The following is a 16,871-nucleotide window of genomic DNA, read 5'->3' on the forward strand; positions in this document are numbered from 1 at the left end:
TAAATAAGTAGCTGATAAGAGCACAACGAGGGCTATAAAATATTTTAAATACAATAACTACGACTTAAGATAATTTTAATTCTACAGTTAAATATGTCAAGACCTTGCTCAAACCTACCTATAAACACGAAAGGAACGCGTTGCGTTAAAAAAAACATGGAGATCAAATACAAAGGAAGACCAATTACTAAAGCTTTAAAAATACTTTTTTCGCTTATATCACACACTTTTAAGTTAAACTTATGTTAAGTTTTTTTTTACTTTTTTTGTGCTAATGTTTGTGATATTTTTTCCTACACCTCAATTTTATTATTTTATATATCAACACTGATACAGCTTTCGTTTAGTTTCGATGCAGGCTCGGTATAAAGACTACAAATTTTTATTCTCAAAAAGTTTCAAAAGAACGCCAAACGCCTATGGACGCTTCACGCCACGTCAAACTAGCCCCGCGGTAAGCACCTGAAGGACTTGTGTTACAGACAACGGAAATATATTTAATACTTTTATACTATACATTATACAGCATGACTGGTGAGACATGATCAATACATAAGATGAGTACTCGGTACTCGATTCTCATTATAATTATGTTATAAAATTAGGTATTTACTTAACTTTTGACCAAATTTCCCTTTAATTCAGCAAGCCAGTGACCGAGACACAATAGAAATTTTATTATGTCTCGTTTTTCCACGATCGACGGGTTAAATAAATGAATCATGGACATAATATAGTAAATTACTACGCGGCCGGCGCGGCGCGCGGCGTGCGCCACGCGCCGCGGTGTCCACTGTCCATGCATTGGGTAAAATATAATAGGTTGAGGAAAAAGTCTTTTCGCATTATAGTATGTATGAACTTGTCATAAAATCTCTTGGGCTATACTAATTGTATCTAGCTGATTTTGGTATCATTAAAAAGTTTTAATTTTACAGAAGAAAATTCCAAATTCAAATTAGGTAAATGTGAGATTTTCATTTGTTTTTTTTATTGTTAAAATGAGTGATTGTAATGAAGAAATTCGATTCCTTTTTAAAATTGTATGTACAAAAAAGGTAAAAATGCAACACAAGACGCGAAAAAAATTTGTGATGTTTATGGACCTAAAGCAGTATCTGTGAGAATAGCGCAAATTTGGTTTAAGCGTTTTCAATCCGGAAATTTTGATATCAAAGATGCACGTCGCTCTTGTCGCCCTGTTACGGACAAAACTGATGCCATTTTTTAAAAAAGTGGAGCAATATCGGCATATTATTAGTAGTTACGACATAGCTGAAGAACTGGGGATTGACAACAAAACGGTTTTGGCGCATTTGAAAAAAGCTAGGAACAAAAAAACTCGATATTTGGGTGTCTCATGAGCTCACTGAAAGAAACCTAAAGAACCGTGTACTCGTTTGTGATTCTTTATTACGACGCAATGAAACCGAACCATTTTTGAAGAAGCTGATAACTGGTGATGAAAAGTGGATCACGTACGACAAGAACGTGCGAAAAGGATGGTGGTCAAAGGCCGGTCAGGCTTCACAGACTGTGGCGAAACCCGGGTTAACTCGCAACAAGATGATGCTGTGTGTGTGGTGGGGTTGGAAGGGCGTTATTCATTATGAGCTGTTACCGCCAGACAGGACCATCAGTTCTGAACTGTACTGCTGATGAGATTAAAGCAAGAAGTTGAGAGAAAGCGGCCGGAATTAATCAACAGAAGGGGTGTAGTTTTTCACCATGATAACGCTAGACCTCACACATCGTTAGCCCCAAAAATTTTATAGCAATGGGATCATGTCCCTACCAACAAGATAGCAAAAAGTTATCGAACAAAATGGCACCTATATACTTTAGTCAATTGTAAATAAACTTTATAAAAAAACCTTTTGAATTTTTATAAACTTTTTCCCCAACCTAATAAATAATTAACTTTAAGCTACATTTACTTAGGACGTGATATTTGGCTATTATTAGTTGAAAAAAATATATAAAAAATAATATCAATTGATCACTCAATTGATATTATTTTTTATTTTTTTTTTTCAACTAATAATAGCCAAATATCACGTCCTAAAGTATTGAACATGTCTCACCACCAGTCATGCTGTATTTAATATTTTTATTATATGATACACATATTCAATACACATCCATGACCTAGGAACTTTTGAAAACTTTTGTTCCGTCGGCGGGTTCGAATCCGCGACCCCCGGCATGAGCTACCACGCTCACCACTGAGCCACAGAGATCATCAAATTGGTTTGGCGTCTATTGCTTTCGATATTTTCCAGGATCCTGGCTGGATCGTCGCTGTATTAATGTTGGATTAAATAACAGAATGGAGTTTTCAGCGGGCGTCCCTTTCGTGTTATCTTACACCTCTATCACAGTGGACATAATGCACTTAAGATAGTTAACACAACACATTCGAAGCTAAATGGACATACGTCTTAATAACACAAAACTCATATCAAAACTCATATATCATTTTTCACTTTATTTATGTTTTACAATCATTATTTATAATTATAACTCATCACAAAACCGACGATGACTTATTCGAAATAGGTAATTATTGTAAGAATTTAAATATTAGGTGTAAAACTGTATTAAAAGTTGTGTGTTATTAAGATGAACAAGAACCAACAGTACACTCAATTAATTATGTCACTCACTTAAAATTATTTAAATCAGATCAGAAATAGTTTTTTAAATAATCGATTATACACAGTTCACGCTTAAGGGCGCGTTCAGACGTGTGTATTATCTGCGCGCGTATTCACCTCGCGTCTTTTTTCCAAACGCTACAGCAGAAAACGCGCACGTCTGAACGCGCCGTAATAGAACATGAATTATTAATTGTTTATTCTAGTTAGATCTACTTGAAGGTGAATACAAAGACTGAAATTACAGATTAGTTTCAAAGATTCAAAGACCAAAGATTATTTTTCAAAAGTTTCTGGCTGCATTAGGAAAACTGAGTCGGTTTAATCGTGCATATAAGCATATTCACATAATATTTGTGCAAAATCAGAATAAAACATTTTGTATTAACTTATCCCTAGTTAAACATTTCAGATAATTTTCACACATCCACATTCTCCAATTACTATTGCACACTTGTGCGTACTCAGCACATATTTTCATAATTTCTGATATAAAATATCTTCCGATAGAAAAGTCGTACTACCAAATAATCGTATTAAATAAAATAGTAACTTCAAAAGTTTCGAAATTGAAAAAAGTATAAAATAGTCTACATAATACTTGAAAATAAAATATAACAGAACGTTAATAGAAATACAAGCTTACTATGTAATAGAATATATAAAATAGGTACTTTTATATAGAAAATGATACCAGCGAAGTTTACGTACGTACTGTGCGTAGTATACACGCGTAACTATGCGTACTGTACGCAGCGCTACGTCCCCGCGCGCGCTAATTGCCGCTGACGATCTTGCGGCTCTCTAGCTCATCCATACTGTTTGACCTAAAAATTTGTTACAAAATAATTTTTTAACAAGTTTCGTTGGATATACGCATAACATTTTGATTAAGCTCCTTCGAAGTTTTATGAACAATACTTAATACAGTGTCATATAATATAGAAACTTTTATATTGTAATCAACAAAAAAAACTTAATAAGCTAGCCGACACACATTTAAAGTTAGTAAAAAAGTCTGCTAAAAGCATCCTCTCTTACTAAAAAAATATTTTATTAATGCCTGGGCCTGTTTCACTACATCCTGATAAAGTTCCGGAAAAGCTATTCACAACTTACTTGACAGACTACCTGTCAAGTTAAGTGGACTGAGAATGCCTATCTGGCACTTATCAGGAAGTGATGAAACAGGCCCATATATTTGTTTTGTTTGTTACACTGGAGGCGCTTGATAGACAAGCCATATTATATAATGTTTTGCCTTCATCTAACAAGCGCCTTTAACATTGTGCCACTACTTCAATTAGTAATAAAAAACTCACCGTAGCTTATCGTCGTTCTTCCACGATGTGACCTGTATGTGCGGCGGCGGCAGGTAGCTGCGCAGCGACTGCACCAGCTGTATCGTGTCCAGCAGAACTGTAACGACATTTATCTCCTCAGAACGAATGTTATAAAGTTATATAAAACAGTAAGGTTAGTTTTGAAAGGGTCGCAACTCGCAAGCAAATCCTTAAGGTACCATTCCGAGCTAGTTACAAGCAGAACGAGAAGCTGCAGAAGAGTAATTCTTTGAGAGATACGGTATATCGAATGTGGGAGTGAGATAGAGTGTGTGTAAGAGGGAGACGGAGCGAGTGTCTGAGAAAGATAGCGCGTGTGTGAGAAAGATAGCTGGTACAGAACAGACACGGAGCGAGAGAGTATGCAGAGCAAAACAGAGACCCTAAAGGTACAATTATTCCGTGCATCGCGATCGAACGCGGCCACGCGCGGCCGTGTTTTGAAGTTAGTCGGTGTTGTTCGTCAGTTCCCTCCAGACGTGTGTCTACCGAAGTCAAAATCATGGTCGAAATACTAATTGACGTTGTTGAAGAAGAGGAGGACGACGAGCTGTTGAGAGAACCGATCGACCCTATCTTTCAAAGCAGAAATGTACATTATACTACCAAATATTGATACAAAAGTTTGCGTTCCTGGACATGTTTGCGCGCGGCTCTCGACGTTCGTCGGCCGCGCGCGTCAGACGCGGGCCTCGGAAGCGGTGCCATACATTTTCATACTGTGACTATTGTCGCGAGCGACCGACGACAGTCGTAGGCTGCACGCGGCCGCGATCGATCACGATGCACGGAATAATTGTACCTTTAGGGTCTCTGTTTTGCTCTGCATACTCTCTCGCTCCGTGTCTGTTCTGCACCAGCTGTCTTTCTCACAGACGCGCTATCTTTCTCATACACTCGCTCCGTCTCCCTCTTACCGTCCGTCCTATCTATCTCACTCTATCTCACTCCCACATTCGATATACATAATTTCTCTCAAAGAGTTACTCTTCTGCAGCTTCTCGTTCTGCTTGCAACTAGCTTTCACCCACACTCGCTCTACCTTTCTCTGTCTGTCTAGGATGCCTACTCTTCTGAAGATTCTCGCTTTTCTTGCAACTAGCTGGCCACATGCATTCTCTACTTCGCCTCTTTCCCACGGTCGCTCTATCTCTCTCGCACTCACTACTACTCACTCTTCTGCAGCTGCTCGCTCTGCTTGCCGTAGGGCTTGCACATGGCGGGACGCACGCAGGGCCGCATGCGCTGCAGGTTGCGGGCTAGTTCACCGAACGCGCGCACGACTCGCTCCTGGCCGCCTTCCGCCCGCGTCACGCCACCGCCCCCGCCCCCAGAGAGGGACTCTAGTGACTCGAGATTCGCCCTGTAAACAAAATTAGGCTTCCACACATAGTCATGAACAGTATGACTGACACTCTATCTATATGAACCATGAATAGATGAAAAGTTAAGCAGATAATATTATTATTTTGTTTTTACAGATGCAACAATAGACTTTAAAAATGAAAATAGACTTAAATTTACATTGTGGTGTGCTAACATTGGTCATAAGTTCCATCAGATCAGATCAGATAAGATGATCACTAGCTATTTGACCGAGCTTTGCTCGGTATTCGATAAAACACGAATAAAAAATGACATTTTCTAAAAATGATTCCTAGCTAGATCGATTTATCGCCCCCGAAACCGCCTATATACTAAATTTCATGAAAATCGTTGGAGCCGATTCCGAGATTCCAATAATAAATATATATATATATATATATACTAGCGGCCCGCCCCGGCTTCGCACGGATGGACATTGATTTATAAATAATTTTTTTTTCAATCTTTATTTCTTAGTCAATCTTTATGTTAAGCAGAACATAAAAATGGTTTACACTATTTAGCCTGTAACTACTATATTATAATTATTATAAACATTTTTATTGTATTTTTTTTATATTTTAAGTGTTATGTTTGATTATTTTATCCTTACCTACAGAAGATACTATTATTCCGCCTGATCTGCCAATCCCATTTAAACGGCCTCACTCAATATAGATAGGTATAGTGTGTCGCGGACTTTTTTGTAGATATTTAAAAGATCTACAATTACTTAGAAGATTTTATGGTTCTATCTTTTATAGTTTAGGCAGCGTACGCGAATAAAGTAACATTTCTGGTTGATTTTTTACACCTTGCGTCCGAAAATCCCAAATATCTTACGGCACCCTATTTTTTTCCAAAATAAAATTTAGCCTATGTTCAGCAGAATTAATGTAGGATTCCAATGGTAAAAGAATCTTTCAAATCGGTCCAGTAGTTTCGGAGCCTATTCAAGACAAACAAACAATCAAATCTTTCCTCTTTATAATAGTAGTGTAGATATATATACAAGAATTGCTCGTTTAAAGATATAAGATATATATGATTAATAAAAATATTTACTACCCCTTTGTCTGGTACTGGAAAAGACGAGACTTTTCCAATGCGCCATTTGACAGTCATAAATAGTAGACCTTGAATTGTATGTTGTGTACACATATTTATTAGTAAGAGGGATAATACACTATGGAGTATGGTGGCAGTCCACAATAATTAGCCTAACAATTCTGCATCACGCTATCGAAGTTTCGGAGAATGGCAAGGTATGTTGTACATTATACAACATCTAACAAGACGTCAGTGGGCCTCAGCCTGACGGAGCATGCTATCTCACTCGGTCGGAAGATCTTCCTCTTCGGTCGCCACTCTTATCGTTAAAATACTTTACCTTACCTTAGAAAATCGGTAAGCTTGTGCTCATCAGTGTAATGATGTTTGTTCTTGTCACTGGAGCCCGAAGACCCCGATGACCGCTGGTGGCTGTACTTGTCGTGCAGCGAGCGGTTCTGGTGCAGAAGCATCTGCTGATGCTGGGACAGCTTGTCACCGGAGCGACGGTCTGACTTCTCTCCGGCCAGGTTTGCTGGAAGTGGTAGTAGCTTCATCGGACAATTTACAGTATGCTAGCTGTATGTTGAGCTACAATAAGTGTCGTTTTTACTAAGTAAGCACTTTTATGGAAACTGACAAGACTTAATGGATAAACAACTTGTTTATGGTTAGACAAAGACGATATAAAGGGGTACGAACCTTTGTGGCATAGGCCATCTTGATTTTTTTTTCATAATTTCCGAGCACGATAAAAGTGGTATGTTTGGATAGAGTACACTTATACAAACAAAAAATGTTATATAACATGGTATCCTAAAGTGTCACGTTTCCGAGACATTTAGAAGTAAATATCACCCTACTAGTCCAAAGCAGGGATGTTGCGAATATTCGCATCCGCATCCGCTAATGCGGAGCATCCGCGCAAATTTGGACATCTGCATCTGCATCCGCATCCGCATTACATCATTGCGGATTTTCATGCGGATACGGATGTCTTATGAGTTGCGACAAGAAAGAAAAGGGGCGGGTTTGATTTACGAACCTGAAGTCGTAACCGCAACGCAACGCAACTATTTAGAAAGAAAGAAAACCTTTATTTGTGCAAGAAAACATACATAGCTTAGTTACATTAAATAATACTTCATAAAATGTTTTCGAGCACAAGCCGACACAGATCAGCATAATAAACGCTGACTGCAAGCAATCAGCGCTGATCTTTCGCTGGGCCGACAGGTTAGGTATTAAATATAATGCTGCTAATCCTATTGTTAACTTCGAGCATTAATAAAAAAAATTCGTGAAGTTAGAAATAGGGGAATTAATTTCATTTAATTTTCATTTACAAATAATCATTTCTGTATCACAAAAGTATGATAAAATAAATAAGTAACACATATAAATATTTTTATTTATATTTATGTTTATGATATTCATACTTTTTCATTGTCTTAAATTTTTCATTTATCTTAATACTAGTGACCCGCCCCAGCTTCGCATGGGTATAAAATATAATTATAGCCACTGAAAAAATGATTAAAATCGATTCAGCAGTTTTGATTTATATTCATTAATTATCTACATACTACCCGTGGCCCGCATTGGCCGGTACTGTCGCAAAAGCTACGTCCCGCAATTTTTAAATCTGAAATAAGTAATTATCTTTGAAAATATTCATATAAATCATATGCTGTAAAGGGCCATATAGATCTGAATTAAATCAACAATGTATTTGAGGTATTTAATTCAATAAGGACTAATGCTGTATTTATTAAAATTGCTTCGATTTTTATTATAATTTATATAATTAGCCATTATTTGTCGTAAAAAGTAAATGACAAAAAAATGTTATTGTGGGATATCCATAAAAGAGATAGACATATACTATCGCGGAGTTTTCTGTAGACAGTACATATGTTCAATACTTACTACATTATTTTAATAAATCTCGTAGGGTTCAGCCTGAGTTTGCAATGTAAGCGGAAAAAAATGAAATTATTTACGACATCACATTAGAAACCCCAACCATAACATTATTTCTCCACTATTTAATGAATGTTATTCTACTTATAAATCTTCCTCTTGAATCACTCTATTTATTAAAGAAAACCGCATCAAAATCCGTTGTGTACTTTTAAACATTAAAAGGAACAAAGGGACAAAAGGGAAAAAAGCGAGTTTGTTTTATAATTATGTTAATATATATAAATTCTACATTTATCTTATAATATGTTAAAAATCTTCTGTACGTGTATTTGTAATTGAACTCTACGGCTACGGCTAGACCGATTCTAATGATTTTTTTTGTGTTTTATTTAATAGGTTCGAGAATGTTTCAGATTGACAATACGGTTTAAAAAATTATATAGGATACACAACATCCGCATCCGCATCCGCGGATGTGAGCCTTTTAAAATCCGCATCCGCATTCACATCCGCGGATGTGTAAAAATCGGGATCCGCAACATCCCTGGTCCAAAGGACACAAATGGCGATTTTTACTTCCAAATATCTCAGAAACGTGACACTTGAGGATACCATGTTATATACATTTTTTGTTTGTATAAGTGTACTCTATCCAAATATACCACTTTTATCGTGCTCGGAAATTTAAAAAAAAAATCAATATGCCAGGCTCCATACGTTCGAACCCCTAAACCCCCTTAAAATGTTCGAACCCCTTTGGTCCATACTTGACTGATTAAACGAAAAGAACTGAAATTAAAATTATTGCTGGTTTATATAACCAAAACAATGATAATATAAAAATAAATGAATAAAAGCATGTTAATGATTGTATTATACGGAAAATTATAAATTGCTAATACTTAACATCTAATTTTATCTTTACACAAGGTCATTATGCAACTTGCTTTACATATTTATAATACAACTTTATTATGAGTATTTAGATAATTTAACATTAATAATCATTTAACATTAATAATCATATTTTATTCAATCCATTATCTGTTAATTTTGCATCTTTTGCAAGGACAAAAAATTATATTGAATGGAAGATTAAATTTAACACAGTATGGTGCAAGTGAGCTATTTGATTTACATGATGTGGTGTGAAATCCAAATGAAAAATATATGTAAATAAAAAGTATTTAAAAAAATAAGAATTTCACTTGTAAACAATACGGCCAGAGTGACCCAAGCGAATGAAAGCGATATAATATGTAGTATGAAATGTACTTATAGGTAAAATAATAAAAAAAGTATAAAAAATATGAATTTTACTTAGCAACTCACTGAGGGCTGCCAGATGGGGGGCCAGCGGCAGCTGATAGTCCTGTGGCAGCGCTGTGCCACGCAGCAGCCGCTCCACTGCCTGACTGTCAGACAGATTTGATGCACCCGCATCTGTAAAAATAAGAGTTACTTATTTTATACACAAATAAAATAAAGATAAATTCATCAAAGAAGACTAACAGTTGTGAATAATTACAATTGTGTAGTTATAAAATAAATATAAGGGCCAACCCACACGTACCACAACCACACCATGTCGCAACGACAAAATGCCCTTAAACAGTGGTTACGTGTAAATGGTGTCAATAGTCCAGTTCATTTACAATACAAAAATCTCATCTGATTGATTATATACAAAAAAATTGGTTACTAAATTAAGAGTCTAGACTTTTTTGTTCTTTGTCCATAATTTTTTCTTACCTGGAATATATGTGGGTTGTTGTGATAAATGTTGTTGGATTGATTTCTGTGTCATTTCTAATTGGTTTTTATAATAGCGACACGCTGGGTTGGGACAGTTTTGTACAACTTCTATGATAAATTCTTTCTCCATCCCAAACTGTTCTCGGCCTATTGTGTAGGATTCCACAACCTGTAATAAGACAAAATAAATGTTTATTAACACTTATGATAGTAAAGCAGTAGTAATGCTAGTCATATTTTATTGTTATGAATACTGTAGATTCTAGAACCTGGCAGGTGTAAGACAAAAGACAATACTATTTTTAATGATTGTATAAAAAGTGGCATATTTCCTGATCTAATGAAACACAGTAAAGTTTTACCTCTTTTTAAATCTGGTAGTAAGTTGGACCCATCTAATTTCCGACCTATATCTATCTTACCGACATTGAGTAAAATTTATGAAAAGATAATCGAATCTGAATCAATTACTAACGCACTTCAATATAAATAATATTTTACATAATAAACAATTTGGATTTACAAAGGGATGGACTACTACAGATGCAGGCGTTGAATTGATCAGTAGTATTTTTAATGCCTGGGAGACGTCGCAGAATGCTCTAGGAGTTTTTTGCGATCTCTCAAAGGATTTTGACTGCGTGCAACATAAAACATTGGTCAGGAAACTCTGTCACTATGGCATAAAAGGCACAGCACTCGCCCTCCTAAAATCGTACTTGTCTGGCTGGACAACACTGGATTCCAAGCTTCACTGGGGCCCTCATATTGCTAGGTTGGCCGACAGACTCAGTTCAGCAATATATGCAGTAAGTAAGATTAGACAATTTGCTGATGAAGCAACAGCACGTCTAGTTTACTTTAGTTACTTTCATAGTATTATGTCCTACGGCATTTTGCTGTGGGGCAATGCTGCAGATATAAATACAATTTTTGTGCTGCAGAAGCGAGCTGTTCGGGCAATCTACAAGCTAGCCCGTAATACTTCACTTAGAGTAAAATTTAAGGAAACTGGAATCTTAACTGTTGCTTCTCAATATGTCCTATCAAATGTATTATATGTTAAAAAGAATATATATGAATTCAAGAAAAAATGTGATACTCATGGGAGAAATACTCGTAATAAACATAAACTTGAAAATCCGGTGACTAGACTTACTAAAGTCAAAAAAATTTTTTAGTGTATACGCCTTTATAATAAGATCCCAGAAAACGTTCAAATCTTTCAATTATTAAATTTAAAAAAGTTGTTAAAGAATGTTTGTGTACCAAAGCATACTATAAAGTTACTGATTTCATGAATGATAGTACACCGTGGGAATAAGGTCGCCCCCTGCAGAGCTGTTTCTGTATATTATTTTATTGTAATATTGTACACTTGTTGTATTTAGTTTTTTTTTTATTTAATCATAATGACATTATTGTAATTTTCCATCTTTTTGGTAAAAGATGGCCCCGTGCGAGTTTCTTACGCTGGTTCTTCTCGCCGGGTTAGTTCCCGAACCGGTGGTAGGCCCCAGTAGCATCTATGTTCGGAAAGTGTTTGAAAAAAAACCTATTCTGAATAAAAATTTTTGACTTTGACTTTGACAATAGAATACCTTTTTTTATCATTTTTTGGAGGCTTTTAAGACTTATAATATAACTTATGATTAGTTATGATAACATAAGTCAACAAGCAGTCTTTTTGGAGTTGTTGTATTATTGGAACAAAGAATAGGCTACTTGACCTTCTTTTTTTCTTTATGTTAATCGCTTCTTAATCATTCATTTTCACCAAAAAAACTAATATTTTAAACAGTAGAAACCCATATTGATTGAAAAATATGCCTTTTAAATGGCGCGCCATTGTTTTTGGCGCCTTGGGAGATAATGGAGATAATATAATATAAACTGATGTTTTATTTGAATTATTCAAGAAAATATATTTTAAAATCTTTCTAGGCTTACTTATTATTTATAAACAAATAAACTTACATTTATTGAGCGCGTAAAATAAAAAATATTAAATTACTAGTGTGATGATGGCACATCCAAATCGGAGGTCCCGCAAAAGCGTTTTCGTTGGTGCAAATTAAAGAAGATAAAATCATATTTTCAAATCGACTTTATTTATCAATTATAAGCTTTTATTTGATGATAAGGGTGAAATACGGTTTCATAGGCCAAGTTCTACTAGAAATATGCATCTGTTCAATGAAATTGAACATAGGTCAAGTAGCCTATTAATTATTTAGATCAAAATTACAAATTCTTTGTTTATCAGAAGCTAAATGTCACTAAATAACAATCAAAATATTCTTGTATATGAAGAAAATTATAAATATCGGAACTTACAGCTCTCACGGTTGCTTCTAATCCGAGATGCAGGCCGTGGGGACCGTTCATGTGCTTTAACATAACGGCATTTGCAAAATGTTCATATGGCAAGATAATTTTTCCATTCTCCCTATAGATTAACCTTCCTTGTGCATCGAGGCCTACCCTTGAGGCCATCATTCTAAAAGATAAACAAAAAATTACTTTAACTGAAAGTTTATGTACAAATAAAAATGTGTATTTTTCAGTTATAAGTTGTGAGCTTGATATTTGTTCTCCCAAGGCTCACTTAATACTAAAATGCATTGATGTTTTTTGACAACAAGAAACCAATAACATATTGTCATACAAGATTTTTTTATTTAAAGTATTAAAACACAAAGTTATCTAATGATACATACTGTAAGTATGCAGCGCTAGGAAGCATTGAGGAGTCTTTCAAGTCGCTAAAGCACTGCAAAAGGTCTATGTTGGCGCTCCAGCCCTTATTCTGCAGGTACAGCTGGAGGAGCATATACAGCTTTTCCGTCACGTAGCCCTCGGCTCCATGTGGATTGCTTGTGCTGGAGCTGCTAGCTGTGGTATTTGTGCTTCCTGTGCTTTTAGCCAAAACGTTCTTCATCGTCTCTGCGAGGTCCATCTTGTAGATGTCTAGGTATGTCCTCTTTTGGGAATCCTTAATAATATATTAATATGTTTATACAAGAAGATCGATACCGTATAGTAATAATTACAGGTGAGCCTGCTACCAAACAATATGGACTTACCAGAATGGAAGTATTCTGTAGTTCGAAGGCTTTGAAATTGAACGCCCTATTTATAAACAAACTTGACAAACATCCACCTAATTATCAGAATAAAAGGCGAAGCCCGTAGGAAAATACTAAAAATACCTCAATGAAAAATACAAATTCTCCAAATCTCCACAGACGGCAATTATTTTCTTCTTCTTCTTCTTCTTCTTTTTTTATGGCGGCCTCAGTGAGTTGCCAATGTCAGAGTGATTTTGGGTAGACTTTGCTCTATATTGCAGGTCTGGTGAAGAAACAAGGTACAGTGTCTAATAATACCTTAAATTCTGTTGAATATATCTAAAACAAACACAAACATATAGAGGTTAGTAAAACATCACAATTTTATATTGTTAGAATGAATATATGTACAAAGAATATCAATAAAAGAGGTATTTACATAACATAAAATTGATTTAAAATTGATAGGGCGAGGAATATTGATAGGGAGGAGGTCATAAAGGGAGGACTGGTTTTTGGGACAGCAGAAAAAGATATGGTCCAAGGTACCCTCATCTAGGCCACACTCACAAAGAGAACTATCCTTGACCCTTATTTTTACTAAAAACACTGGGGAACAGCAATGACCCAACCTAACTCGGCAAACGAGCAAACCGTTTTGCTGTTTTGCGAGTATTTGAAGAACCAAGGCTTTACTGGAACTTCACTTTGAATGTCAAAGTAATGTTTGCCTTTTATGATACTTGAGCTGGCCCATTCTCTATTCCACGTTATATATAAATGTTTTTTAGCCACCGGAATCAGATCCTGACAGTATAACTGGTAATGAGTTAGTGTGCCCGTTGTCACAGCTTCCTTAGCGTATGCGTCCACACTCTCATTGCCAGTAATACCGCTATGGCTCGGGATCCAAGCCAAAACAACATTTATATTTTGTAAATGACACCTAAGGAGAAGTTGCTTTATTTTCAAAACTAATGGAGTTCTAAACTTATTACAGAACTGGTTGGCCATGGCCCATGAGACCTTCTAATGCACTTTTGGAGTCCGAAAGGATAATGGAGTTATTGAGTTTGTGAGACTCAATGAACAAGATAGCCTCATAGATGGCAAGTACTTCACCTGTATACACAGACGAAGTGGGAGGCAATTTAAAATTTAAAACAACATTAACCTTTGGAATCCAAACCGCAGCACCAACACAGCCATCATCAGATAATTTTGACGCATCAGTGAAAACAAGCAACCAATCCCTGAAGTGCTGATCAATGATGTTCTTGAATTGAGAGTTGGCAGAGGAAGAACCTTTTTCTATGGGTAAGTTGAGCAAAACTTTTGGAATAAATGTTATAGCATTAAAGGGGGTAGACAATTATTTTTTTGACACTCCAACAACAAGCTGTCAAATACGACTGTCAAAATCAGTGTTGCCAACACGACTCATACGTCTGTTCGTTTCATTGCCTCTGTTTCCTTATTCATTGGTTCGTTTCGTTTTTCAATGTAAATTGCGCATGCGCAAAGTTAAAAATTAGTGTCAGTGTGAGTGTCATGTTCTAAAATTTCGTTACAGATTTTTCCCGAAAATAAAAAAAATGAAGTGTCAAGCGATATACGCTTAAAAATGAAGAACCTGGATCTTCTAAAAGTCCTCCAAGGAAGAAAATAAAAATTGACATAAATACACAAACATCAACTTTGATTGCAACACCAAGAAAAATAAAATTAAAGCGTGAATTAAAAAATCATAAACAAAAAATCAAGAGAAGAGATGTAAAAATTAATAATTTAATGACACTTTTATCATGTATAAAACAAAAATGTAAAAATTATGACGAGGTGCAATCTTTTATAACAAACTGTTTCCCAAATATTCATCAGCAGTTAAACGAAAAAAAATCTAACAAAGGCACAAAATTTAGTGATGACCTAAAATCTTTTGCTCTAACATTATATTTTTATTCAGCCAAGGCATATCGCTATTTGAGAAATTTTGTTAGCATTCCACATCCTTCTACTCTTAGACGACTTTTAGCTACACATGATTGTAATGTAGGGTTCATATCAGAGGTTTTGAACTATCTAAAAGATGCTGCAAAAGAGAATGTCAACCTACATAATGTTGCACTAATTTTTGATGCAATGTCAATTAGATCTGAAATAAAGTATATAATAGTTATGGGGGCATATTGGTCAATGATGCTCGGGCCTTTGCCCATACAAAAGTGAAAAAAAAATTCGTCTTTCAGCGCTGCTACTTTCACAGTATCTCGGAATCGGCTCCAACGATTTTCGTGAAATTTAGTATATAGGGGGTTTCGGGGGCGATGAAGCGATCTAGCTAGGAATCATTTTTAGAAAATGTCATTTTCATCGAATACCTAGTAAACAATGTGTCCCGACACCGGTGTCCGATCCTTTAATGCCATAATCTATGGCATATTTTATCGACAAATTGACTCTCAAATTTTTTCTCTGTCACACGGTTGTAAAATGGCAGCCATTTTAGTTTTTTTCGGGCTTTCACATTAATCTGACCAGCACATCTCGTGTAAATATCCTATGAAGATAAAAAATGTCTTATTTGATAGCTTAATTTGTGAACTACGCTTACACGAGCAATATGTTATCAATTTCGTAGAATTAAACATAGAAAAACCAATAATTAAGAAAAAAAAATCTGTATTTTTTAATTAATGGCTTTTTGCGAAAAATCTAGCGCATTAATCTGGTTCTTTTTTGTACCTATTACAAAGATAGAGGAGGTTTTAATCTTAAATATTTTTTTTACTTCAATGCTCTAAGTCAGATAGTTTAGAAGTTATAACAAATTTCTTAAGAAGTATAGGTCAGATTAGTATGAAGCCAACGAAAAATTTATTTTTCAAAAGTTGGAGAAAAAAAAACATTTGAAAGCCAAATTATCACTAAAATATACCATAAATAATGGATAATTTTATTTTCTCCAACTTTAAAAAAAGTATATTTTTCTCTGAGTTCATACTAATCTGACGTATACTCCATAAGAAAATCGTTATAACTTCTAAACTATCTGACTTAGAGCATTGAAATAAAGAATTTATATTAGATGAAAACCTCCTTTATCTTTTTAAAACAAAAAAAACTAGTTTAATGCGCTAGATTTTTCACAAAAAGCCATTAATTAAAAAATACAGATTTTTTTTCTTAATTATTGGTTTTTCTATGTTTAATTCTACGAAATTTATAACATATTGCATAGGTAAGCGTAGTCCACAAATTAAGCTATCAAATGAGACATTTTTTATCTTCATATGATATTTACACGAGAAGTGCTGGTCAGATTAGTGTGAAAGCCCGAAAAAAACTAAAATGGCTGGCATTTTACAACCGTGAGAGAGAGAAAAAATTTGAGAGCCAATTTATCGATAAAATATTCCATAGATCATGACATTAAAGGATCGGACACCGGTGTCGGGACACATTGTATATATATATTAGTAAGTTGGATATACCAATAACCAGGCTGAGCAAAGTAAGCAAATCTTTCAAAGGTAAATGTAGGTATATGTCTATACGTCCAAAATCTTTCAATTAATAAATTTAAAAAAGTTGTGTGCTAGGGCTTATTATAAGGTAACTGATTTTCTCAATGATAGCACTCCTTGGGTAAAATAGGCTGACTGACTGTAAGCTACTTCTATAAAAATATAACACATTTTTAC

General features: G+C 35.2%; 1 protein-coding gene across 2 annotated transcripts; it reads right to left on the reverse strand.

Moving 5' to 3' along the window:
- Window positions 1-3,255: 3,255 nt before the first annotated feature.
- On the reverse strand, window positions 3,256-13,336 carry LOC121739244. 2 transcript variants are annotated; one of them, XM_042131602.1, is made up of 9 exons: window positions 13,183-13,336; window positions 12,817-13,091; window positions 12,434-12,596; window positions 10,094-10,265; window positions 9,674-9,784; window positions 6,761-6,950; window positions 5,176-5,363; window positions 3,980-4,076; window positions 3,256-3,484 (listed from the first exon to the last, which is right to left on the reverse strand). In XM_042131602.1, exons 2-9 carry the CDS (start codon window positions 13,053-13,055, stop codon window positions 3,433-3,435), a joined length of 1,212 nt encoding a protein of 403 aa, XP_041987536.1. In that variant the 5' UTR covers window positions 13,056-13,091; window positions 13,183-13,336; the 3' UTR covers window positions 3,256-3,432. The 2 variants fall into 2 exon arrangements, with proteins under 2 accessions (XP_041987536.1, XP_041987535.1); XM_042131601.1 differs by having other exon boundaries at window positions 9,662-9,784.
- Window positions 13,337-16,871: the final 3,535 nt, after the last annotated feature.

This window comes from Aricia agestis, chromosome Z (assembly GCF_905147365.1).
Source record: "Aricia agestis chromosome Z, ilAriAges1.1, whole genome shotgun sequence".
In the NCBI taxonomy this organism is placed as follows: Eukaryota; Metazoa; Arthropoda; class Insecta; order Lepidoptera; family Lycaenidae; genus Aricia; species Aricia agestis.

Excerpts from the sequence above, each read along its gene's own strand:
- LOC121739244 (XM_042131601.1), bottom strand. The coding sequence starts at position 13,055 with ATGGACCTCGCAGAGACGATGAAGAACGTTTTGGCTAAAAGCACAGGA. Across the intron at positions 10,266-12,433 it reads TAGAAGCAACCGTGAGAGCT|GTTGTGGAATCCTACACAAT; the intron begins GTAAGTTCCGAT and ends GTCTTATTACAG. Across the intron at positions 3,485-3,979 it reads AAGAACGACGATAAGCTACG|GTCAAACAGTATGGATGAGC; the intron begins GTGAGTTTTTTA and ends ACAAATTTTTAG.